General features: G+C 43.1%; 2 protein-coding genes across 23 annotated transcripts in view; one reads left to right on the top strand and one right to left on the bottom strand.

Moving 5' to 3' along the window:
* The window catches only part of NIPAL3 (NIPA like domain containing 3), a 73,290-nt gene that overhangs the window by 36,432 nt on the left and 12,385 nt on the right, over window positions 1-24,473 (bottom strand). For 7 of the 15 annotated variants that reach the window (XM_033422575.2, XM_033422571.2, XM_033422561.2 and 4 more), the window contains exons 1-3: window positions 14,371-14,521; window positions 13,346-13,489; window positions 10,987-11,319 (exon numbers count right to left, since the gene is read on the bottom strand). The exons of 1 other annotated variant lie outside the window; for it this stretch is intronic. In XM_033422575.2, the coding sequence (XP_033278466.1) occupies window positions 10,987-11,079 (93 nt within the window). In that variant the 5' untranslated portion in view covers window positions 11,080-11,319; window positions 13,346-13,489; window positions 14,371-14,521. 7 more of the 15 variants (XM_033422562.2, XM_033422565.2, XM_033422568.2 and 4 more) reach the window with 7 other exon arrangements.
* STPG1 (sperm tail PG-rich repeat containing 1) overlaps window positions 18,476-24,473 on the top strand; it is a 50,250-nt gene continuing 44,252 nt past the window's right edge. For all 8 annotated transcript variants that reach the window (XM_049695762.1, XM_049695790.1, XM_049695779.1 and 5 more), the window contains exon 1: window positions 18,476-18,586. The gene's annotated coding sequence lies outside the window, so the exon portion shown is untranslated. The remainder of the gene's footprint in view (window positions 18,587-24,473) is intronic.

Here is a 24,473-nt window from a genome sequence, read left to right on the forward strand (position 1 = left end):
CACTAGTCTACTCGCCGTCTCTATGTACTTGCCTACTCTGGACATTTCATATAAATGGAACCCTACAATATGTGCTCTTTTGTGACTGGCTTCTTTCACTTAGCATCATGTTCTTAAGGTTCATATGAACCTTAAGAACTGGTTCATAGGAGCCTAAAGAACTGGTTCACATGAACCAGTACTTCATTCTTTATTACGGCCAAGTAATATTCCATTATATGGATATACCATTTTTTGTTTATCTGTTCATCAGTTACATGTAAATTATTTCCACTTTTTGTCTACCATGAATGTTGCTATGAACATCTGTGTACATCTTTTTTGCATGAACATATGTTTTCAGTTCTCCTGGGTGTATTCCGCTAGGAGTGGGATGGCTCAGTCATATAGTAACGCTGTGTTTAACTTTTTGAGGAACTGCCGAACTGTTTTCTATGGCGGCTACAGCAAATTACATTCCCACCAATCAAGGGTTCTCATTTCTCCACATTATTGCCAACACTTGTTATTTTCCTTAAAAAAAAAAAATTACGATAGCCATTCTAAAGAGTGTGAAGTGGTATCTAATTGTGGTTTTGATTTGCATTTCCCTAATGACTAATGATGTTGAGCATCTTTTTAGGTATATATTGGCCATTTGTTTATCTTCTTTGGAGAGCTGTTTATTCAAATCCTTGGCCTATTTAAAAAAATTCACATATAATAAAGTTGACTATTAATCATCTTAAAGTATACAATTCAGTAGCATTTAGTACATTTTCAATGTTGTGCAACGCTTTGCTTATTTTTGTTTTCTTTTTGCGGTACGCGGGCCTCTCACCGCTGTGGCGTCTCCCGTTGCGGAGCACAGGTTCTGGATGCGCAGGCTCAGCGGCCATGGCTCACGGGTCCAGCCGCTCCGCGGCATGTGGGATCTTTCCGGACCAGGGCACGAACCCGTGTCCCCTGCATCAGCAGGCGGACTCTCAACCACTGCGCCACCAGGGAAGCCCACTTTGCTTATTTTTAAATAGAGTTGTCTTTTTATTATTGAGTTGTAAGATTTCTTTATATGTCTGGATACTAAACCCTTGTCAGATATACGATTTGCAAATATTTTCTCCTATTTTGAGGGTTATAGTTTACTTTCTTGACAGTGTGCTTTGATGAACAAAAGTTTTTAATTTTGATTAAGTTTAATTTATCTATTTTTTTCTTTTGTTTCTTGTATGGTTTTTGGTGTCATCATTTTAAAAAATTGTTGTCTAATCCAAGGTCACAAAAATTTGTACCTATGTTTCTTTCCAAGAGTTTTATAGTTTTAGCTCTTAGATTTAGGTCTTTGAATTAATTTTTTAATTTTGAATTAATTTTTTTTACATGGTATGAGGAAGGAGTCCAACTTCATCCTTTTACATGTAGATATCCATTGTCCCAGCATCATTTGTTGAAAAGACTTTATATTCTTTCCCTATTGAGTGGTCTTAGCACCCTTGTCAATAATCAATTGACCACAGATGTGTGGGTTTATTTCTGGTCCCTGTATTGTAGTCCACTGATTTGTACGTCTGTCCTTATGCCAGTACCACATTGTTTTGATTACTGTAGTTTTGTAATAATTTTTGAAATCAAGAAGCATGAGTCCTCCAACCTTGTTCTTCTTTTCCCAAGATTGTTTTGGCTAGCTGGAGTCCCTGGCATTTCCACAGAATTTTAGGATCAGTTTGTCTCTAATTTCCCTTGTGATTTCTTCATTGACCATGGGTTAATTTTCACATATTTGTGAATTTCCCTCTTTGCTGCTGTGAATTTCCTTCTGTTATTCATTTCTCATTTCATCCCGCCACAAGAGAGGCCACAAGAGAAGCTGGGGCTACTCTTCATTGCAGTGCATGGGGTTCTCATTGCAGTGGCTTCTCTTGTTGCGGAGCACGGGCTCTAGGCGTGCAGGCTTCCGTAGTTGCGGCACACGGGTCCTAGAGGGCGTGTGCTTCAGTAGTGGCAGCATATGGGCTCAGTAGTTGAGGTGCGTGGGCTCAGTAGTGTGGCTTGCGGGCTCCAGAGCACAGGCTCAATAGTTGTGATGCATGGGCTTAGTTGCTCTGCTGCATGTGGGATCTTCCTGGACCAGGGGTCGAACCCGCGTCCCCTGCGTTGGTAGGCGGATTCTTAACCACTGCGGCACCAGGGAAGTCCCAGCCTGAGTTCTTTTACATGGCTGGCCAGCTCTTCTACTAGAGAGAGCTCAGCCTTTGGAAACTGACAGACTGGGTTTGTTGTAAATATTAGAAATAAACATGACAGCAATAATGACAAACAACAGTACTTACTGAGCACTTACTACATGCCAAGTACTATTCCAATTACTTCATATATATTAACTCATTTAATCCTCATAACAACCCTATAAGGTAGGTAGTATTATTATCTAATTTTACAGTGAGGAAGCTGAGGCACAGAGGATATGAGGTAGCTGGTAAGTGGATGAAGCAGGACTGGAACCCAGGTAGTCTGACATTAGAGCCTATGCTCTTAACTAGTATGTCAAGCTATGGAATATTTAAAGCTCTAGAACAATGCCTGACACAGGATAAGTATTCAATAATTAGTAGCTATTATCAAGGGCTGGGGAATTGGTTCTTGACTCAAAGGTTCCTAGGCTAGTGCAGAATACAGACACTTTACAGAGGAGGGAAGAATAGCATTCCAGACACTTATTCACTTATTCAGTGCCTAGTGTGTGCCATGCACTGACTGCCAATGTGCCATGCGCTGTCCCGGTCCTCATGCAGTATATATTAAAACACCTGATTATTTTTAAGCACACTTCAGTTAGAGCTACCTAGGAGAAGCAGATGCCTGATCTAGTGTGTGAGAGACCCAGGATTAAGGGAAGTCAGGGAGGCATCTTTGAAGAATGGTTTCAGAGAGAGATCTGAAGACGTAGAGTGATGGGGGTGGGGTGGGAAGCCCCCATGGTGGGAATGAGCACGGTGCCTTTGCGGAATGGAAAGAAGGTGATGTGGAGGGGTAAGACCCAGGGGGAAGTGGGCTCAAAGGCACTGAGAGGTAAAAGGGGATGTGTGTGTGAGAGCTTGAGGACCAATGAGGGCTTCTATATAGCTGGGCGAGGGTCCACAGAAGACAGAAGAAACGTGAGTGTAGAGGGATAAGACTTAGGGGTGGGCTGGTCAGATTGGGAGGGGGCTTCTCTACTTCAAAGGGTTTGGATTTGGGCTTGGAGATGATAGGGAGGCTCTGAGTGATGTCATTAGGACTGTTTCTAAAAGAGGAATCAGGGTAGCAGGATCTAGAAGGCCATATCCTTCAGATTGGGGGGCCCAGAGACTCTCTTCTACAAAGGTTTTGCTGATACTGACAGTTTTAAGGGATTCAATCACCATATCCTCATTTCCACCTGTGCCCTTTGCTAGCTTCCCATTGTTCCCCTTCCTTACTTTTCTCTGTAGCTTCCTCCCACTTTATCAAAGAAAGGCTTGTCCTTCACTCATGTGGAATCTTACTCTGGTACATTGCCCCAAATTGTAAAACCACTAAGAAACCCAGGGGAATTTTGAAATTTTGTTTCCTGGGAGATTTCTTTAGTGATAAATGCCCATTCTAGGAACTGTTTTCTCTCCCCCTCTCATACGTATTCCTGTAAGCCATGACAGATATCAGAATGGGATAACTTGGCCCTTGTTAAGATATTCTGAAATCAGAAAGTCTGATTGAACTGATGTTTGTACAATAAAAACTAGCTTTGTTAATTAGGTTATACCTACAGTTGTAAGTTTTGACAAAAATATATTCAAGCTAGGGATAAATACATGTACAAATATTTATAGTAAATATTTGCATTATATTCTAGAGTTAAAATATATGTATTACAGTACAGTAAGGGCAAAGGTGTAGTAAAATTAATCATATTTCAATTTCCCCAATCCTTTCTGGATATATGAGATTAACCCAATGTGCCTCTAAGTGAAAAAGGTGACCGGCATAACTGATCATGCTTTTTTGGTAAACTTCACGGAAACTGTAAAAGCAAAAACAAATCCTGTTCTAAATTAAGTATGTCTAGTACGTTGCTTTGAACAAAAATGAATGAGGTCCTAATCATACTGTTAGCTGATAGGTCAATAAAACTAGTTTATCACTACATGATTTTTAGCACATAACTTGGAAGGAGTTGAAAGAATTCAGTGATACTGCTGTAACAATACTTCTTCCATTCGGGGTACATGAAGAGACTCAGCACTTCTAGCCATAAAAACCAAAGCTTGCTACAGGATTGATGCTAAACCCTATCTCATTCTACCAATTAATAATATTTACCTTGAATATTGAAAATCAAGTCCAAATCTTTTCAGATACATTTTTCTAATACAAAGTTATTTTTGTTCAATAATGATGATAAAAATTTATACTGCATTAATCAATTGCTTTTATTCAATTGTATAAAAAATTCTGTATCGAATCAGTATCTATGAACCTTATATCAAAGGAAATTTTAAAAAAGAAATTTGGTTACATACTCTACATTCTTTCTTGTAGAGAAGTATGATAGATGTCCATAAAAATTTTAAGTATTGAAAGACAGACACATATAAACAAAGAAGAACAAGAGTGTTTTTGCTCACCACCCAATTCTGCAAGGATTAAGCTGTAATTTGTTGCAGTCGATAACCGACAGTACACTCTGAACGGAAATTAAGACAATGACAGGATGCTCTGTGCTTGGACAAGCAGGCCCCTTAGATAGTTAGATGCACATCTCAGGAAGAATTTTAATGAACCCAGATTCTTGCATCCTCCCACACATAAAAAAAAGCACTAAATCATTAACTTGAGATATCTGTTCTCTGTGACCAGCAGTAATCTTTTACCAAGATGTATACTTTACCGCATGTATTTCCTAGCCAAAAATCACATACGTATAAACTGGTTTCCCCCTCAACCTCTTCAGAACAGCTTCCTCAGAGCTACTGAGCGTCTGTCTCCCAGGCTATAGTCCTCAGTAAGGTCTCTGAAAAAAACTTAAGTCACAACTCTTAGGTTGTGTGTTTTTCTTTAAGCTGACACAATTTTGGGATAAAATTCTGTGGGGAAATGGAAGGGAAATAGAAATTCAAGAAGGAAAAGGAATGATGTAAACTTTCCAACTGTTAAAGAAGAGTCTTTTCAGAAGTCTGATGGTAGGGATCAATGGTCTTTATATTCGGGGGGCTTTAGTTAAGTACGTGTAAGAGTTTAAAAAAATAATTTAAATGTGTCAAGAATTACATACTTTGTGAATATTTAAACTTGTAATCATAAGTTTTAGATGTCAATGAAAAGAAAGTGTGAGGAAATACACAGTGTTTCCTTAGAGGGGCAAGTTTGAGGACCTCAAAGGAAGCCCTTCACTACATGTGGTTCCTAAGGATTGAAAGCAAGGACCTCAACCTCATGGGAGGCAAAGAACCTGGGGCCAGGCAGGCACTCTGCCTAATAACTCAGTTTACCTACGCTAATGAGTAAATTGTTACAAAGTGTTAAGTGGCAGTGATTTTGCAGGAACTGCCTTCGGCAGGTAGGAGACAAAAAGACTCTGGTTGCTGCTCCAAAAACACTTCAAAGCTGCTTTAACACCTTAGTGGGGGACAGGGGAGAGCTGGAAACAGGCCCCAGGAACTGTGCAGAAACGGAGACCTGAGCAGGGGCTGCTCAGAGGACAGCTACAGGTTCAGGGTCGGCAGGCTGCTGAGATCTGCTTCACTAAGCTTCGGTTCCGCTCTCTTCTGCTAGTTGGGATGACGGTGCCCCTCTGTCAGAGCTGGTACATGAACTTCTTGAGATCATTTGGAAGAAACACTTAACTCAGTAAATAAGAATTAGGGTGAACCATAAAAATTGCCAATATCCAACCAGTTTTGACCTACAAAAGTGGTAGTTTCTTTTGGTTCGACCTACAACTGATGGCCACTACATTATTATTACCCAGAGATACCAAGCTGTCCTCTGATGAGACTGAATCCACAAGGCTGCTGGAGAATGTGCTGTGAAATGTGACATAAAATGGAGTCATTTAAGTCAGAGTTTTAAAATGGGGCTGGGGGGTTTCCCTGGTGGCGCAGTGGTTAAGAATCCGCCTGACAGGGCTTCCCTGGGGGCGCAGTGGTTGAGAGTCCGCCTGCCGATGCAGGCGACAAGGGTTCGTGCCCCGGTCCGGGAAGATCCCACACGCCGCGGAGCGGCTGGGCCCGTGAGCCATGGCCGCTGAGCCTGCGCGTCCGGAGCTTGTGCTCCGCAACGGGAGAGGCCACAATAGTGAGAGACCCACGTACCACAAAAAAAAAAAAAAAACAATGTTAAAAGGTTACCATAATAATATTTATGGAGCATTTATATATAATATCACATGTATTATATATATATATATATATATGTCAGGCATGGCACTAAGCCCTTTCTACGCATCACCCTTGAGCCACAAATAACCCTATGAAGTGGGTACTACTATGAGTCCTATTTTTAGCACACAAGTTGGAAGGAGTTTAGAGATGAACGAAGGAAGACTCAGAGTAGTTAAATAACCTGTCCAAGGTGAGGATGGGAGAACTTAAAGCTAGAGGTCTGACTTCCAGTTTCCTGATGAGAATCTGTGTCCCACTGTATTCTCTGGGGTGTCCTTCAAAGGTGGCAAGATAAAGAAAAAAAGATCCCCACCTTGTAAGCGCTACATTCCCACTAATGACACAGGAAGCTGAGGTTTCTTTTAAAAGCCATTACCTCAAGCATATTAATCTCCACTCATAACGACTGGCTACAGACACAGTTAGTAACAGCGCAATACAACTTCACGCCCTTTCATCCAAGGGTTTCAAAGGGCTTCGTCAATGCTAATTATGCCCCAAACCCTTGTGATGTGGTGGCTGGTTCAATCTTATGAGCATTTAAAGTCAAGCAAGGAAGCTGCCAGCAGCCCAGGGGTTACACAATTTGAACACACACCTACCCGCTGCCCTCAAGTGCCTGGTGGAGGGCAATTCAGAGTTGAGGCGACAACCAGCAGGGCTCCTGACGTTAAGTCCCTCCTCCAAACCTCAGCACTGGAAACTGTGAAATGGTCGTGTCCGGGTCTACTGGCTGGGAGGGAGGAGGACAGCAACGGGAAACTCCAGCTCTGGACACTCTGCCGGGAGACTTCTCGACCCAGCATGCTCTGCTTTTGGCTGAGGAACCACCCGGGGGTTTTCACCAAAGTTATTCAAAGTGTTAAGTGCTCGTAAGTACACGTGGATGGCTAACCCGGGACAGGGATTCGATCTTGGGATCAATGACTCTGTGCCTTACGAAAAGGTGCAGACTGAAACACCGGTGCTCCCACTGAGGGGCAGGTGCAAGCCATGGCTCCAACAGACCCAGCCGTCAAGGGAAGGGGGCAGCAGACCCAAAGTCACTTCCCTCTCTGCTTCAGGTAACCGATACAGATTTTGAAGACCAGCAGACCTGGGCTGGGGTCCAGCCTCTGCCACTCACTGCTGTGTGACTTCAGGGCAATCACTTTGAAGCCTCAGCTTCCCCTCTGAAAAATGAAGCTGACTGTGAACCCTCTTGTAATAAATATTAAAACAATTCTAGCTGCTACCATTATTATTTTTACAATTTTTATTTGTATCATCATCATTAGCATTAGCAACAGCTCTAAGGACCCTTCTGGCTCTGATATTCTCTGATCCGAGAACTGATCTTTCACCAGCTACAGCTCTGAAAGAAAAGAAACTGTTCGCAGAAAAGCAGCCACAGGTCGCAGAGGCAGGAAACCTTGGATACTGGTATCCAAGTGAAACCTCAGCTCAGATCTCCTGTTCCAGCGCCTGCTTTACATCTGCCAACAACAGCATCTATTTACATACCGCAGTGACAAGACTGTCATCACTTGCTATTTAAACTGAACTCTCACAGTCCCTTGGGCTTAAAATGCTAACAGTTAAGTATAAACTGCATTCTGGCTTGCTCTGAGGGTTACTCATATTCAAATACAAGGGAGGCAGCAGGCTGGCTAATAGGCTCTGCTACATCCGTGACCTGGCTTCAGGCCAGCTCCCTGACGTTTACCTTCTCCAGCAGGTAAGGCGTTACCTTATCTACGACTGCTATTTCGACACTTAATAATCAGTATCGGGGGAGAAGGGGCGTTGCAGAGTGCCCAGCACAATGTAGGCAAGAGGAAGTGGTGGATAAAACCACGGGCTTTGGCAGAGCACAGGCTTGTTTCAAATTCCAGTTTTATGACCTATTGACTGTGTGGTCTTGGGAAAGTTAATTAACGTCTCTGTGCCAGTTTCCTCATTTGTAAAATGGGGATATAATAGTACTTACCTTATGGGACTTTTGTGAGGATTAACACAGTCCCTGTTATAGTAAACACAACAAATGTTAGTTGCTATTATTATGATGATGATTACCATAGTAATTGTGAATTGGCTATAAAAGTGTGGATAAAGGACCTATATTTTCCTGCCAGGAAGACTGACAAAGGCTTCATGAAAAAGGTGATATTTGAGCTGGAGCTGGAAGGGTGGGTAGGATTACCACAGGCAGAAAACTGGAGATGGTACAGGCAGCTTCAGTTTCCTTTTCTGTAAATTCAGTTCATCCTCATAACTACCCTATAGGATGAACTTAATGCTGATGTGCAGAGGAATTACATGACTTTCCCCAAGTTATAATGCTACAAAGTGATAGAGCTGGGACTGGAAGCCAGGTCTCCCTGATTCCAAAGGCCATGCTCTTAACACCCTGCTGAATCTCTCTTTTTGTGCCAAATTCTGTCCTAAAGGGTAGATACTTGTGGAAATGGCTTCCCCGCCACCCTTCTAGACTCCTTCAGGGAGGAGATATCTCAATTACCTACATAGCTCCCGCCCCACCCAGCATAGGCACGTATATGGCAGGTGCTCAGTTGAGAGACCTGTTTGCTAAATAGAAGTGAGGCCCGACTCTTGCAGGCTGAAGCAGAGCCTCCAGTGTCAGAGACCCGCAGGGATGCCGACCCTCGGGCAGCTCAGCCTGTTGGTCTCACAGACCACCTTCCCCCAACAACCAGAATCCATTCCCTGCTGGGTAGGGTGAGGGTGGGGCTGTAACTCAGGGCAAACTGCTTGTTTCTAGCCATCCCCCATCAACGTGGACTTGGGGCCTCTCAATGTTTTCCCCAAAGGTAGGAGATGCCTCCAGGAAAACCCACCCAGCCACAAGCCCACAGTGTGGAGACACCATGTTTGCTGGAGGACCCCACCCCCAGCCACTACTGATTGGACAAATGTAGACACCTGACGCAAGCTGGGCCAATCAGATCCTCCCTCTTTTGAACGTGTGATTAAGAGTTCTACCACCTTTCAAGCCCCACGGCCCTTCGTGCCCCTGGGTTCCATGAGCTACCCTGTAGCCTTATAATAATTTTACCTTTCCCTTCAGCGTCTCTGAAACGGATTTTTATTCCTTGCAACCAAAATAGCCTTAAAATCAAAGAGGAAAGAGACAGCTTCCCCTTAGAACCCCTTCCCCTTCCCCCAGGCAGAATTAACTACTCCTTCCTCTGCTCTGTGCACCTTCATCTGTTCCTGTTTGTAACCACGAGACATTTCTGAGTCAAGCGGTGAGTCAAGCCCCTCCTGCATGCCTAGCGCTGGGCTACGTGCTTTCTCATTGATCCATGCAGCTGAGGAGGGATGAGGGATGAGGGATGGAGGGAGGTGTTGCTACCACCATCCTACCTGTAAGAGAAGCTCTGAGGGTTACCTAAGCCCTACATCTAATCACTTAGATAGGAACAGGTAGGGATTTGAAGCCTAGCCTTCTTCCCTTTATTCCCCCTGGTACTTCGGTCAGCCCATCACCCTTTGTTCACATGCCTATCTGCCACCTCACTTCTTAAGGTCTTTGGTAGAGTCACTATGACTTATTTACCTTTTCTCCGGCAGGAAGATACTTCTGTAATAAGTAACTGAATAAAATTTGTGATTAAAATGGAAACTTACTAGACGCCTCATGAGGGAGAGTGTTCTGTGTTTGTCCATTTGGCATCCATTCACCACAAGGGCAATTATATCAACTATATTTTCTTATTTTCTGTATTCTTGATGCACTGGCATTTGTGAGCTCGCTTGCTGGCGAGAGACTGCCTCTTCCAGGGCTATCCAATTTTTTTTTTTTTTTTTTTTTTTGCGCAGTACGCGGGCCTCTCACTGCTGTGGCCTCTCCCATTGCGGAGCACAGGCTCCGGATGCGCAGGCTCAGCGGCCATGGCTCACGGGCGCCATGGCTCACGGGCCCAGCCGCTCCGCGGCACATGGGATTTTCCCGGACCGGGACACGAACCCGCGTCCTCTGCATCGGCAGGCGGACTCTCAACCACTGCGCCACCAGGGAAGCCCTATCCAATTCTCAGAGATAGCAAAGGGGCATGATCTCTGGGATGTTCACTGCAGCATTTACAGTCATCCCAGATTAGAAACAATCTAAACATCCAACAATAGGAGGTCTTTCCAGCAAATTTTGATACAGCAGCTCGACAGATTACTGCGCAATCATTCAGAAAGCATGCTTTCAATCACTACTCAATGACGTGGGGAAACGGTCCACAAATAAGGTTAAGGGAAACAACGAAGAAACAAAACTCTGTACAATCTGATCCCCAGTCTGTAATACCAGAAAAAGACAGGAAGGAAATACACAGAAATAGGAACAAAGGTTGTCTCTGAGTAATGGAGCAGGTGATTTTTTTAAAAAATCAAGGAATGAATTCCTTTTAAAATATTTCTCTAGCTTCCTATTTTTATATATTTTAATGAACATTTCTTTTGATTACACATTCTCTTGTACGCGTGGAGGGTCTGCCTGTTTCTGCCAGCAATAGGCACGCGGACCCTGGACCTATCTGTTAGCCAATGCTGCACCGTGTTACTTTCTTGTTAGAAAAATATAAAATTCCCAAACCAAAAAAATAAAAGCTCTTGCCTTGTAGGAGAAGGAAGCCTCACTCACAGGGTCAGCACTGCTCGCGGGCGGGAGCTGCTGCAGCTGCAGGGCTGCTCTGTGGGCTCCGTCCATGGTGGTCTAAGGGCACATCCCACCGGGCCTGGTTTGGCAGCTGCAGCTGCTGCTAAGCCATCTTTCCTTGCAGGGTTCGCCTCCTTCCACCAGCCATCACTTTCCCACGCGGAAGGAGTACTTCAAGGCTCTTTTGGCCAATTTACAGCCTTTTCCTCACCTTCCCTCAGAGACGTGCCAGTTTCTAGGTCTCTTCCCAGGCACACAGACAGGGATGCGTTTCCTGATTCTCGCAGTGCTCTAGACGGTGGGGAAGAACATTAAAAATGCATGTACAATGAAACACTGAAACATTATCATCTCAAATAAAGATATGGCTCACCTGCCTCAAAGCCTTTTCCTGGCCCTTTAAAAACCCCATCCCTCGCCTCCTTTGCTTCCTTCCTTCCATCATATCCTAATTTAAATGCTACTTTTCTATAGGCTCCCCTACATAAGAAGTAGAACACTACCTACATCTACTTCTCCAGGACTTCAAAGAAAGAAAAAAATCCCACTGCCATAAAAAAGGAACCATCTACATTCTGATGCAGGAAAGAAAGAATGAGAAGAAAAGTTATCTCCATGGAAGATGGAAGAATTGTCCTGCTTCTGAGGGTCAGCCTAGCACAGGCGATACAACATTGGACCAGGAGGGGGAAGACCTAAGTGACCAGATCATTTTGCCTCTGGAGTCTCATTGCCTCATCTGTAGAACAGGGGTAAAATGTGGCCTCAAGTAAAACAAGCAATGACGGTAATTCCCATTAACTTCATTGGACTGATATTTTCAGGGCATCTCAAGCTTTTCTACCAAATAGAGAAAGAGGAAGTACGCCCTTAGTGTTATAGGAAGCATGGCCAAAATACCTTCTGCAGGTGCTAAGGGTTTCTTTGACGTCTTCTTATATTAAAAAAAAAAAAAAAAAAATACAAATTTGGATTCTACTGCAAAGTCTATGTTTACTTATTTTATTTTTTTTGCGGTACGCGGGCCTCTCACTGTTGTGGCCTCTCCTGTTGTGGAGCACAGGCTCCGGACGCGCAGGCTCAGCGGCCCTGGCTCACGGGCCTAGCCGCTCTGCGGCATGTGGGATCCTCCCGGACCGGGGCACGAACCCGTGTCCCCTGCATCGGCAGGTGGACTCTCAAGCACTGCCCCACCAGGGAAGCCCTATGTTTATTTTAATATAAAAATATTTTAAATTACTTTTGATCCGCCATGTGCTACCTGTTTTACCTTGGCCAAGTCATTTAACTTTTCAGCCAGTCTCCTCTGCTGTGAAATATGGATATTCGAAGCCCATGTGTTTTGAGAGTTTGGTGAAATAATGCATATAAAATATGTGCGCAGTGAATGGTCAATGAATGTCAGTTATTATTAGTATTAATTTTATTATTATCGGTCTAATTATTTAATTTGCCTATGAATACACCTTTCTTTCTCTCAAGCAACGAATATTTGAGGGCTTACTGCATGCCAAACAAAGTCTCTGCTGTGCCTCAAGGTGTCAGAAAGCTGCCTCCTATCTTTCCTGTAGCTTCCAGTTCCTTCTGTTATCTAGCCCTAGGCCCAGGAATTCTGGTTCCTGGTGTGAACAGCACAGTCTTATGTTATAGGACTAACACTGAGTCCAGTATCTAGGAGACATCAGATGCAGGGCTTAGCACAGGGGCAGCACTTAGACAATGTAGCCCAGGTCTCACTTTGTCAAAGGGCCTCAAAGTTAAATGATTGCTTCTGCCTCTAGATGAGGTTATATATTCAGTATATATATACCTGAAGTACACTCATCAGACAACTTTGTAACTCACATCCCATAACCAGACCTCCCTGATTGTAAAGCCCTACGAATATTTGTTTGTAATCTTGTGAAAAGCGTAATTATTCTTCACTATACTTTTATGCCTTAAGAAGGAAGGGTGGCCCAGGGTTCCCTTGATCTCTGAGACCCTCTTAGAGGCTTTCGGCCTGGAGGTGAAGGGGCACTGGAGCACAAATTCTGGGAAGCAGTTTGCTGAATCCCCTGCTCCGTTGCTCCCTGCCGAGATCTAGCCCAGAGCCTGGCACGGTGACCTCCATACATACCTGCTGACTGGCTATAGACAGCCCTGTGAAGCACCTGGTGCACCGTGGCCGCTTCAGGGGCAAGAAGAGAACGGATTACTCAGGCCTAACCAACCGACTCCAGAGATACAGCCCGTATAGCCAGCCCCGCCCACAGCACGTCAGAGAGACCTCAGGGATGTGCCAAGAGGCTGATGGGAATCCAGGCCCCTAACTAACCTCCTTTGGATCAGCTGGTTCCTCCAGGTGGGTTTCTGTTTTTGCCCTCCTTTGTAGCGGCTGTGGTTACTCTCATTTAATTCGCTTTGAAAAAGCAGCTTCCCTCTCTGCCTCAGGAAACCCAGGCCTCTGAGGCATCATGGCCTGCAAAGACAGAAAACTCTTCCTCAGCTGGGTAGCCGTTGGGACTAAAAGCCTTGGAGGAACTCTCTGCAAGTTGCCCTTCCTTATAAGGCACACATTCTTTGCCCAGCGACTCTCTTTTCCTTACTTCAAAGCACTTTTCCAGGACTAACATATGCCCTAGAGGCAAGGAGCCAACTCTGTGCTGCCAGCCACCCCTTAATTTTGAGGCCCCTCACAGCCACCAGTGAGCACAGGGTCGCTGACTCAAAAACGGAAAGATAATTCACTAGGTGATGGCTTCCACTCCATCCCCCAGCCCTCATCTCAATGAATTACTTCACTGACCCACAGAATACGGTTTCCCAGCCTAGAGAAACGTAGCTCATGGCTGCTAAGAGTCGGGTCTTGGCTCTGCCTGAAACACTCAAACACGCCCTTTCCCAACACCTGCAAATTCAGCTTCCAGTTGCTGAGTGCCAGTTACAGGCCAAGCGCTTTCCCTTTCCTGGGCTTTGGCTCACTAAAGGGTTACACGCTAAAGTCCCCACCCAATGCGCAGGAAACAACTTCCAGAGGCCAACATGGATCAAGAAGGCCTTCTCTCATCCACCTGATAACTCCACCGTCTGCTATCGCCCAAGCCGGCGTGTACAGGTACAATTTAGGCGAAGTTACTCTAGTTCACTTCCTGATTTGGTAACGCCTGGCATCACCTTTACTAAGGCAAATCCATGCCCCTCTCCTCGATGCGAAAATGGAAAAAGCATTCTGAGGCAATGAGACCCAAAATGACAAGGAAGATATTTACGGTAGATGATCACAAATGCATTCGCTTTTCCTGAAACGAAGGGTGAATTCAAGTCCCCCTTCCCCCGCCCTTAGTCTTAATCACTACTCACCGGCGGCGTTTCCGCTAAGGCCCACCTATCAGAGGTTTCTGAGCAATGACTTAGACTCTTCGCGCAACCCGGAGGCACAGCCTCCCAGATTCCTTCCCCAACCCAGAGCTGCCCGAGTGCTGCAGTGTTTTGCTTTCAAGGCCGCGATTTGATTTGCCAGACAGCCTGCCAGTCAAAAGCTGGCAGGCATTTGGCGCAGGCGAGTGGCTGCGAGGAGGGGGTGGGCGGGACAGACCTCCGGCATTGGCTCCGCCGAGAAGCTTGCTTGAAGCGTAGGGGGAGAGCCTTGAGGAGGCGGCGCCCCGCAGGAGCTTTGCGCTCGCCTGGAGAGGGTCCCCTCTAGCGGCCACAGGAAAGACGTTGGAACAAAACTCCGCTCCCTCCTCGGGCTGTGTCTGGAAAGCTCCGGTGACTTGCTCACTCCACTTGCCCTACAGGTGGGCAGCCTGCCAGGTGTCCTGCCTCCTTATCCTCAGAGCCCCCTCCCGGGCTTTGCTCCTGCTGTTGCCCCACCCCCACGCTTTCACCAGGTATTCAAATCCTACACATCTTTCAAGGCCCGGTTCCTCCCAAAGCCGCGGGGCATAAAAGTCTCTCCTTGCCTATCCTCCCGGAACACCTGTTGGCAGCACAATATACCAGCCCTCCCGGTACGTCCCCAGCTCAGCAATACTTAAGGTCCACCAGTAAGCCCAGCACTTGAATGCTTCCGTAATGTACAAGTGTAATAATTATAATTGCCTCGAGGATATATTGTACAATACAGGGAATATAGCCAATATTTTATAACTATAAATGGAGTATAAACCTTAAAAAATCGTGAATCACTATCCTGTACACCTGTAACATATAATATTGTACAGCAACTATATTTCAATTTAAAAATTTTAAAAAATGAATTGTATTTAAAAAATAATTAATACGTGCATGGAGCTTCTGCTTTTTCACTCACGTGCATTTCATTTCAGATCCTCTCAACAACCCCCTGAGCGAGACATTGGGCTCATGCCCATTTTACAGGTGAAGACATGACATTTGGACAGAGACCTCGATGATGAGAAAGAGGCAGTTGTGGTTCAGACCCTGACACCAAGCGAACTCAGAGGGAACACCCGAGAGCAGGACGAGGTTGACATATTGTAGGAACTGCCCAAAGGACAGCGTGGCTGGTGCGAGATTTTTCTGGCGCGTGGGAAGGGGGAGCGGGACGGGCAAGGGACAGCTTATATGAAGATGTTTGGATTTCATCCTAAGTTTAAAGGCGAGCCCTTGGAGTGTTCTAAGAGAGCGAATGACAAGATCACTGTGATTGCTCTTAAGTGTGTAAAGAGGGGCTCCTGGAACACTACATGGCTGCCCTCGTATGTTGCCCGTTTCAGTCTTTTTTCTTTGGCTCTTATAAACCGGGCTTCGATGAATGTTCTTTTAGGTTTATTCCTTGAAGTAGGATTTCTGGGTGATCAAAAGTCTAAGGCTTTGGGTCTATCACAAGATTTTGGGGGGTTGCCTAGATAAGCCCTGTTAAGGTTCCCCACCCATCCTGACGTAGTTAACCCGAACCCTAAAATTCTGGCAGCTTCCCAGCGGTTTTTGAAATGCCTCTGATCATTGGCCAACAACTTTTCACGCCTAAGAAACGGAGGACACCATTGGCTCGAGTTCATCCGGAAGCGGGCAGAGGTGGAAGTTAGAACGTTTAGGCCTGTGGTTGCCATAGCGACAGGGAGGTTGACAGGCCAGATTCAGCCCTGGGGGAGCCGACAAGGTAGGAAGATGTCCCTTTTGGGGGACGGATGCCAGGGTCGTGGGGAGGAGGACCCGGCGCACCGCATGGGACGCCCACTGAGACCGCCGCCTACCCGGTGCGTGCGGAATTCCGCTGCCGAGCTAGGTGGTCCCCTGAGGGCCGGAAGAAGCCACTGTTGGAGGTTCCCCTCCCTGGAGGTGTGCCCTCAGAGTCCCCACCTGAAAAGTGGTGATAATAACCAGGGCATCCCTTCCTCATAGAGCTCCGGTGAGGGGCGTGGGCATCTGACTCCCCTGCCTCAGCCCCGGCGAGTGGACAAACGTTTGCGGGCGTCTGGCAGCAGGTGGACCACAAAGAGCTAAATTCTAATCCCAGGTCCACTCCATCTCCTTCCCTGCTCGGGGCTTTGGTTTACCCATCTGTGAAACGAAAGGCTGTGATTGGAATCTAGAGGTCACTAGCCGGCAGCCAGCGGAAGTTTATTCCAGCTCTCCGACACACTTTCTCGGCTTCAGAAAAATATCAAATAGATTATTTACCCAAGATTGCTTTGAAAAATGTAAAATACTTCCAAGATGCACCATAGCATTGTAACTGAATCAATAAAAATCTCATATAGTCAAAACTACTCATGCAAGTCCCATAAAATTCCACATAAAGGTAACAGTATACACGAGGTAGTATATATTGATATACTTGTACAGTAAAATACATGCATAAATATATGAAATATGTGATAATACTATAAGATAAATAATAAGGGTTTTTTAAAACATAGAGATGGTAGAATGAAAACATGCCTACAGTTGTAGTTTTGTGAGTTAAAGCTTTCTAGAATGTAGCTCCTAATGGAAAGAGTTGTATTTAATATTATGAGTACATCTATATACATTATGGATAAAATGTGTCTACTCCTAGTATTCATCCATTCATTCAGTCCACAAATATTTATTGAGCAACTGCTATGTGCCAGGAAACAGATTGGGGATTCAGTGATGAACATCTTATTGATGAAGATCATAAAAAAATATTTTACATATTACATATAAACTATGATGTTGGGTAGTAAAAAAGTGCTTTGAGAAAAATAAGACAGGGTCAGGGACTAGAGAGAGATAGGTGGTGCTTCCGAAGAGAGAGTGGTCAAGGAAGTCATCCCAAAGGCAATTTGAGGAGAGGCCCGGATGAATCTGGTGACAGGGCCAGAGGATGGTACCCAGTATAAGGGAGGAATCCCCATGTTACAAGGGTATTGCAGAAGCTGAAGAGGTCCCTTGTGGAGAAGAGGATTAGTCTTTAGGTTGTGGGTTATGACAGCTGCCTTCAAATACCTGAAGAATAGTCATATATAACAGTGGCTTTCAAACTTCTTGACTGTGACCCATGGTAAGAAACGCATTTTATATTGTGATCCAGCACACATACACATGCACATAAAAGCTTCACAAAAGGCTACAAGCTATGACCTGCATTTCAGAACTCACCAAGGTGGAAGAGGAGTGAGACTTACTCTGAGCTGATTCACGCAGGAACTTTCTAGCAGTTAGAACTACCCAACAGTGAACTGCCTCAGGAATTTTCAAACTGAGTTCTGGGGACCCCCAGCATCCTGTGAAAATTCAAGACAGCCTAAATATTTGCATAGGACTCTATTTGCATAGTACATTGCATAGGACTCTATGCAATGTCCTAATTTTTAAAAAAACAACCATACATACTCAAGGATAGTAAATGTCAACATTTAGCATGTTAACATTTAGTGTGTGCTACCTTAGAGGTTATTATAGTGGTTCAGAGCAAGCAGAAGTCAGACTTCCTGGGTTCAAAGCCTGATCCCACCTCTTACTTCTGGTGTGACCTTGAGTAAGTCACTTAACCCCTCCCTCTGAATTTCAGTTTTCTCATCTGTAAAATGGGGATAATACCTCACTGGATTATTGTAAGGGTTGCGTGAAGTATTCTATACAAGGCATTTAGGAGTGTAAGGGCTCAAGAAATGACAGCTATTATTTTAAGCTGTTAATACATTATCCCCGTGCATGTATTAAAATCTAATATTAATAAAAGCCTACTGTAGGCTAGGCAGCATTAACTACTACTTGTGGATCATCGTATTTGATCCTCACAAGCAACTTGAGAGGAAGGTACTATTACCAATCTCCCTTTATGGAAGAGGAAATGGATTTAAAAGGTCAAGTGACTCATCCAAATAAGAACTATTAAGTGGCAGAACCCAGGACTATTAACCTTGAACAGAGGACTGGATACTCTTGATCACTGCACTGGCCCTCACCTGGGAACTGCTTAAACATATGCTGTTGATTAGGAAGTTAGTATATCTTCATTGCTCTTTCTTAGATTCCAGGCCCACGACATCCTGTCATGAACAAGCAAGTGCACCAGTGAGGCACATCTGCACAGTGCTCCATTCACACCTGGGCTGTACCTTCTCTCATCCTGGCTTCACAGGTATGCAGTAACAAGGCTGGAAAACATTATTAATAGTGTTGTCTTTGGGTGGTAGGAATATGGATTGTTTTTTTAAATCTTTTAAATTTATCTTTCCAAAAATTTGACAATATGTACATATAACCATTGTAATAGGAAGTTTAAACCTTTTCTAATTACTCATAATTCTAGCACACTAATGCATTTAAAAAATAACAGCTTTATTGCAGCTAGGGAAGTAGATGGTTATTACTAAGACAACAACACTGCACTGAGACGTGGTAAGTGAATAGTGGCTGCTTTTATAGATCCTAAAAGACATTCTTATACTAGAGTAGTGATTGTGCTGTGATCGATATTGACTTGTTTCTGTTGTTTTTGATTTCTTAATTCCTTTGAGTGTGTTGCCAATAATTATATTAAATATTAAGTTTTTAGTATAGATTGTCCACCATAAATGATTGAGAATTGCTGCTGTGAGGGTGATAGAATAAAGTGAAGAGTAAATACTGAAGGAGCAAAGGATTGGTAGAGCATAACATCATTTATTCAATCCTTCATTCCTTAGTATTTATAAATGATGTAAGTTCCTTAGGAAAAAAGGTGAGCAAAATAAAACTCAAGTCTGTTCATGAAAGATTAACTTCTATGAAAATTAAATCATGCTCCTGCTGTTAACAACTGAAAAAACAGAGAAATATAGGAAACATAGTTTTTAGACATTGAACAACAGGGAGCCCAGTACTGTAATCCCTGAGAGAAGAAAAACGAGGTGAGCCCCACAATTGCTCCAGCTTAGTGCTGGGGGCAGTTTCTAGGCCACAGTTCAGGGTAAGGGAAACCTCAGTTTCTGAGCTGGGGAGATAGAAATCAGAGTTCAGGGAGACCAAAGCAGCTGGAATTTACAGGGTAGAACACCATAAAGGAGAGACCTGCACATAAAAAGTTCAGAAATAGGAAGAGAGTTCTCCTTAAGTCTTTGGCTGAGGAATGATGGGCACATGCATGAGAAGAAACTAAGACGGGGGAAAGAACCACCAGAAAGCAGTAGGCTGAACAATTTCTGGGCCTTACACAGAACTGGGACTACTTCATGTTCCCATAAACCAGAATAGAGAGACACTATATCAGATGAGGATTGATTGGGCAGAGTCTATAGAAATATCATGTCTTAGTAGTAGAGATAAATTATTCCTAGAATAAAAGCTGCTCTGGATTCACTATAACAAAGCTTAAAAAGCTGGAAAGGAGCATATGGGTCTGTAAGTTACTGGAAATTGTGCCAGAAAAAAAAAAATGCAACACTCTACAGAAATACTTCAAAATCCAGTACCCAACAGTGTAAAACTCACAATATCCAGCGTCCAGTACAAAATTGCTGGACATGAAAAATACAGGAAAATATGACACATATCCAAGAGAAAGAGCAGTCAATATTAGCAGTCCCAGAAATGACAGAGATCATAAAATTAGTAGAAAAGGGGCTTCCCTGGTGGCACAGTGGTTGAGAATCTGCCTGCCAATGCAGGGGACACGGGTTCGAGCCCTGGTCCGGGAAGATCCTACATGCCGCAGAGCAACTAAGCCCATGCACCACAACTACTGAGCCTATGCTCTAGAGCCCTTGAGCCACCACTACCGAAGCCTGCACGCCTAGAGCCCGTGCTTTGTAACAAGAGAAGCCACCGCAATGAGAAGTCCACGCACCACAATGAAGAGTAGCCCCCGCCTACCACAACTAGAGAAAGCCCGTGTGCAGCAACGAAGACCCAATGCAGCCAAAAATAAATAAATAAATAAATTTTTAAAAATTAGTAGAAAAAGACATTAAAGCAGGTATTATAAACATGCTCAAATATGTAAAGGAAAACATGAACATAATGAAGATAGAAATGGAAAATATTTTTTAAAAGGACCCAAATGTAACTTCTAGAGATGAGAAATGCAATATTTGAAATAAAAATATAATAGATGGGATTAACAGCAGATTAGAAACTACAGAAGATCATTGAACTTAAAGGCAATATACACTGTCCAAATGAAAGTGGGTGGGGAGGGGCAAGAACAGAATCTCAGTGACTGTGGGACAATATTAAGTAATCTATATACGTATACTTGTAGCTCCAGGAAAGAAGCCAGGGTGGCGAAAGGCTCAAAATTTTTTGAAAAAATAATGGCTGAATATTTTCCAAATTTGATGAAAACTATAAATCTGCAGATTCAGGAATTTCAATGAATCCAAAATAGTAAAAACATAAAGAAAATAATAAAATGATGCAAAATCATCATCAAAATCAAATTTCTGAATAAAAGTGATAAACAGAAAAACTTAAAAATGGTGGGTAAAAAAGATATATTAGGACATAAGATAAGAATTACAGTGGATCACTTATCATAAACTATGCAAGTTAGGAGACAATGGAGTAATACATTTTAAAGTTGGGGAGAGGAGGGAAACTGTCAACACAGAATTCTATTACCAATAAAAATAACTAAGAAAATGAAAGAAAAAAAGATTATTTTAGGCAAACAAAAACCTAGAGAATGCATTATCAAAAGACTTGCACTACAAGAAATGTTAAAATAGGTTCTGCAGACAGAAGGAATGTGATACCAGACAGAAGCTTAGATAAACCCAAAGAATTAAAGAACACTGACAATGGTAAATATAAAATACATTTTTTCTTATTTTAATCTCCTTAAAAAATGATTGACTGTTTAAATGAAAAATAACACGAGGGACTTCCCTGGTGGCAGCCAATGCAGGGGACATGAGTTCGATCCCTGGTCTGGGAAGATCCCACATGTCGCAGAGCAACTAAGCCCATGTGCCACAACTACTGAGACTGCGCGCCACAACTATTGAGCCCCCACACCACAACTACTGAAGCCCATGCTCTCTAGGACCCACATGTTGCAACTACTGAGCCCGTGTGCTGCATTACTGAAGCCTGCGTGCCTAGAGCCCGAGTTCTGCAACAAGAGAAGCCACCGCAATGAGAAGCCCGTGCACCACAACAAAGAGTAGTCCCCGTTTGCCACAACAGAGAAAGCCCGTGCATAGCAACAAAGACCCAATGCAGCCAAAAAATGAATAAAATGAAAACAAGTCTTTAAAAAAAAAAATAACATGAGATTCATAATATATGTAGAACTAAAATGTATCTCAACAAAAGTATGGAATGTGGGAAAGGGAAGTATACTATTGTAAAGTTCTTACATTATATGTGAAGTGGTGTTTTTTTTTTACTGTGATAAAGATGTAAACGCTAAACCTTAAAGCAACTGCTAAAAATAAAATAGGTATAGCTAATAAATCAGCAATGAAGGTAAAATTGAATCATAAGAAATACTCATTTAATCCAAAAGAATGAAGGAAAAAAGGAACAAAGATCAAATAGGAGAATGGTAGATTTAAATCCAACCATATAAATTTTTACATTAAATGTAAAAATTTTAAACACTCCAATCAAAAAGAGATAACCAGGGCTTCCCTGGTGGCGCAGTGGTTGAGAATCTGCCTGCTAATGCAGGGGACACGGGTTCGAGCCCTGGTCTGGGAGGATCCCACATGCCGCGGAGCAACTAGGCCCATGAGCCACAACTACTGAGCCTGCTCGTCTGGAGCCTGTGCTCCGCAACAAGAGAGGCCCGTGCACCGTGATGAAGAGTGGCCCCCACTTGCCACAACTAGAGAAAGCGCACGCACAGAAACAAAGACCCAACACAGCAAAAATTAATTAATTAATTAATAAACTCCTTCTTCTTCAAAAAAAAAAGAGATAACCAGAACAGATTTTAAGAAACCAAGATCCAACTCAACTATATGTTACCTTTAAGAAACCAACTTTAAATATAAAGACACGGATAGGTTAAAAGTAAAAGGATGCAAAAAGATACAGTTTGCTAACAGTCAAAAGAAAACTGGAGTGACTATATTAATATCAGAAAAAATAGACTTCAGAACAAGGAATATTACCAGGGATAAAGAGGGGCATTTCACAGTGATAAAGGGTTCAATTCACCAAGAAGAGGTAAAAATTATAAATGTGCATGCACCAAACAGTGCTTTAAAATACATGGAACAAAAACTGACAAAACTTAAAAAAGAAATAAACAAATTCCCAATAATATAATGTGGGAGATTTCAACACTTTTCTCTCCATATTGATAGAATGAATAAAGAGAAAATCAATAAGGATATAAAAGACTTGAACAACATTATCAACCAATTTGACCTAATTGACATTTATTTTAAAAAACCTCCATCCAATAACAACAGAAAAACTCAAAATCCCTCCAGCTACTTGGAAATTAAACAGCAGTCTTCCAAATAAACCATATGTCAAAAGATATTATAAGGGGCTTCCCTGGTGGCGCAGTGGTTGAGAGTCCACCTGCAGATGCAGGGGACATGGGTTCGTGCCCCGGTCCAGGAAGATCCCACATGCTGCGGAGCGGCTGGGCCCGTGAGCCATGGCCGCCGGGCCTGCGCGTCCGGAGCCTGTGCTCCGCAACGGGAGAGGCCACAACAGTGACAGGCCCGCGTACCGAAAAAAAAAAAAAAAAAAAAGATAAGAAAATAGAAGCTAGTTTAGGAAGAAAATGAAGGCACAACATTTCAACATACATGAGATGCTGTTAAAACAGGGATTAAAGGAAAATTCATAGTATTAAATGCTTATATTAAGAAAGAAGAAAGGTCTAAATTCCATGATTTAAGCTCCCACCTTAAAAAGCTAGAAAAAGAAGAGCAAATGAAGCCTAAAGTAAATAGAAAGAAGGAAATAATAATGGTAATAGTAGACATAAATGAAATAGAAAACAGAAATGGGAAAAAAATCAATGAAACCCCTTGCTGTTTTCTTTTGAAAAGATCCATAAACCTCTAGCCAGTCTTACAAAAAGATATAAGATGCAAATTACCAATATCAGAAATGAAGGAGGGATATTACTACAGAACTCACAGACATAAAGGATAATAAGGGACTATTATGAACAACTTAATGCCAATAAATTACACGACAGAGATGAAATGGAAAATCTTCCTTGAAAGACACAAATTACCAAAGCTCACTCAAGAAGACATAGATAATCTGAAGACCCTATATCTAACAAGCAAATGGAGTTTGTCATTAAAAAACCTTCCCACTGGGCTTCCCTGGTGGCGCAGTGGTTGAGAGTCTGCCTACCTTGAATTCAGCAATATACAAAATTGATAGTATATCATGATCAAGTAGAATTTATTCCAGAAATACTAGGTTGTTTTAACATTTGAAAATCAATCAATATAATCCCATTAGAATACTCAAAAAGAATAATATGATCATTTCCATAGATGCAGAAAAAGTATTTGATAAAATTCAACACCTGTTCCTGTTAAAAACTCTGAAGAAACTAGAATTGGAAGTGATAAAATGCTTTTATAAGAAAACCTACAGGGCTTTCCTGGTGGCGCAGTGGTTGAGAGTCCGCCTGCCGATGCAGGGGACATGGGTTCGTGTTCCGGTCCGGGAAGATCCCACATGCCGCGGAGCGGCTGGGCCCGTGGGCCATGGCCGCTGAGCCTGCGCGTCCGGAGCCTGTGCTCCGCAGCGGGAGAGGCCACAACAGTGAGAGGCCCGCGTACCACAAAAAAAAATTAAAAATAAATAAATAAAAAAGAAAACCTACAATTAACATCGTCATACTTAATGTTGAAAATAATTGGAGAAATATACCACATTAATGGATCATAACACTCGACAAAGTTAAGATATTAATTCTCTAAATTGTTTTATAGGTTCAGTGCAATCCCAATTCAAATCCAAAGAGGTTTTTTGGTAGAAATTGATCTTCTAGTTGTATAAATTGCATGGTAATTCGAAAGAGCTTATAAGGGCTAGTACCAATGGTTCCCAGAGGGGAA

This window comes from Orcinus orca, chromosome 1, assembly GCF_937001465.1.
Source record: "Orcinus orca chromosome 1, mOrcOrc1.1, whole genome shotgun sequence".
Taxonomy (NCBI): Eukaryota; Metazoa; Chordata; class Mammalia; order Artiodactyla; family Delphinidae; genus Orcinus; species Orcinus orca.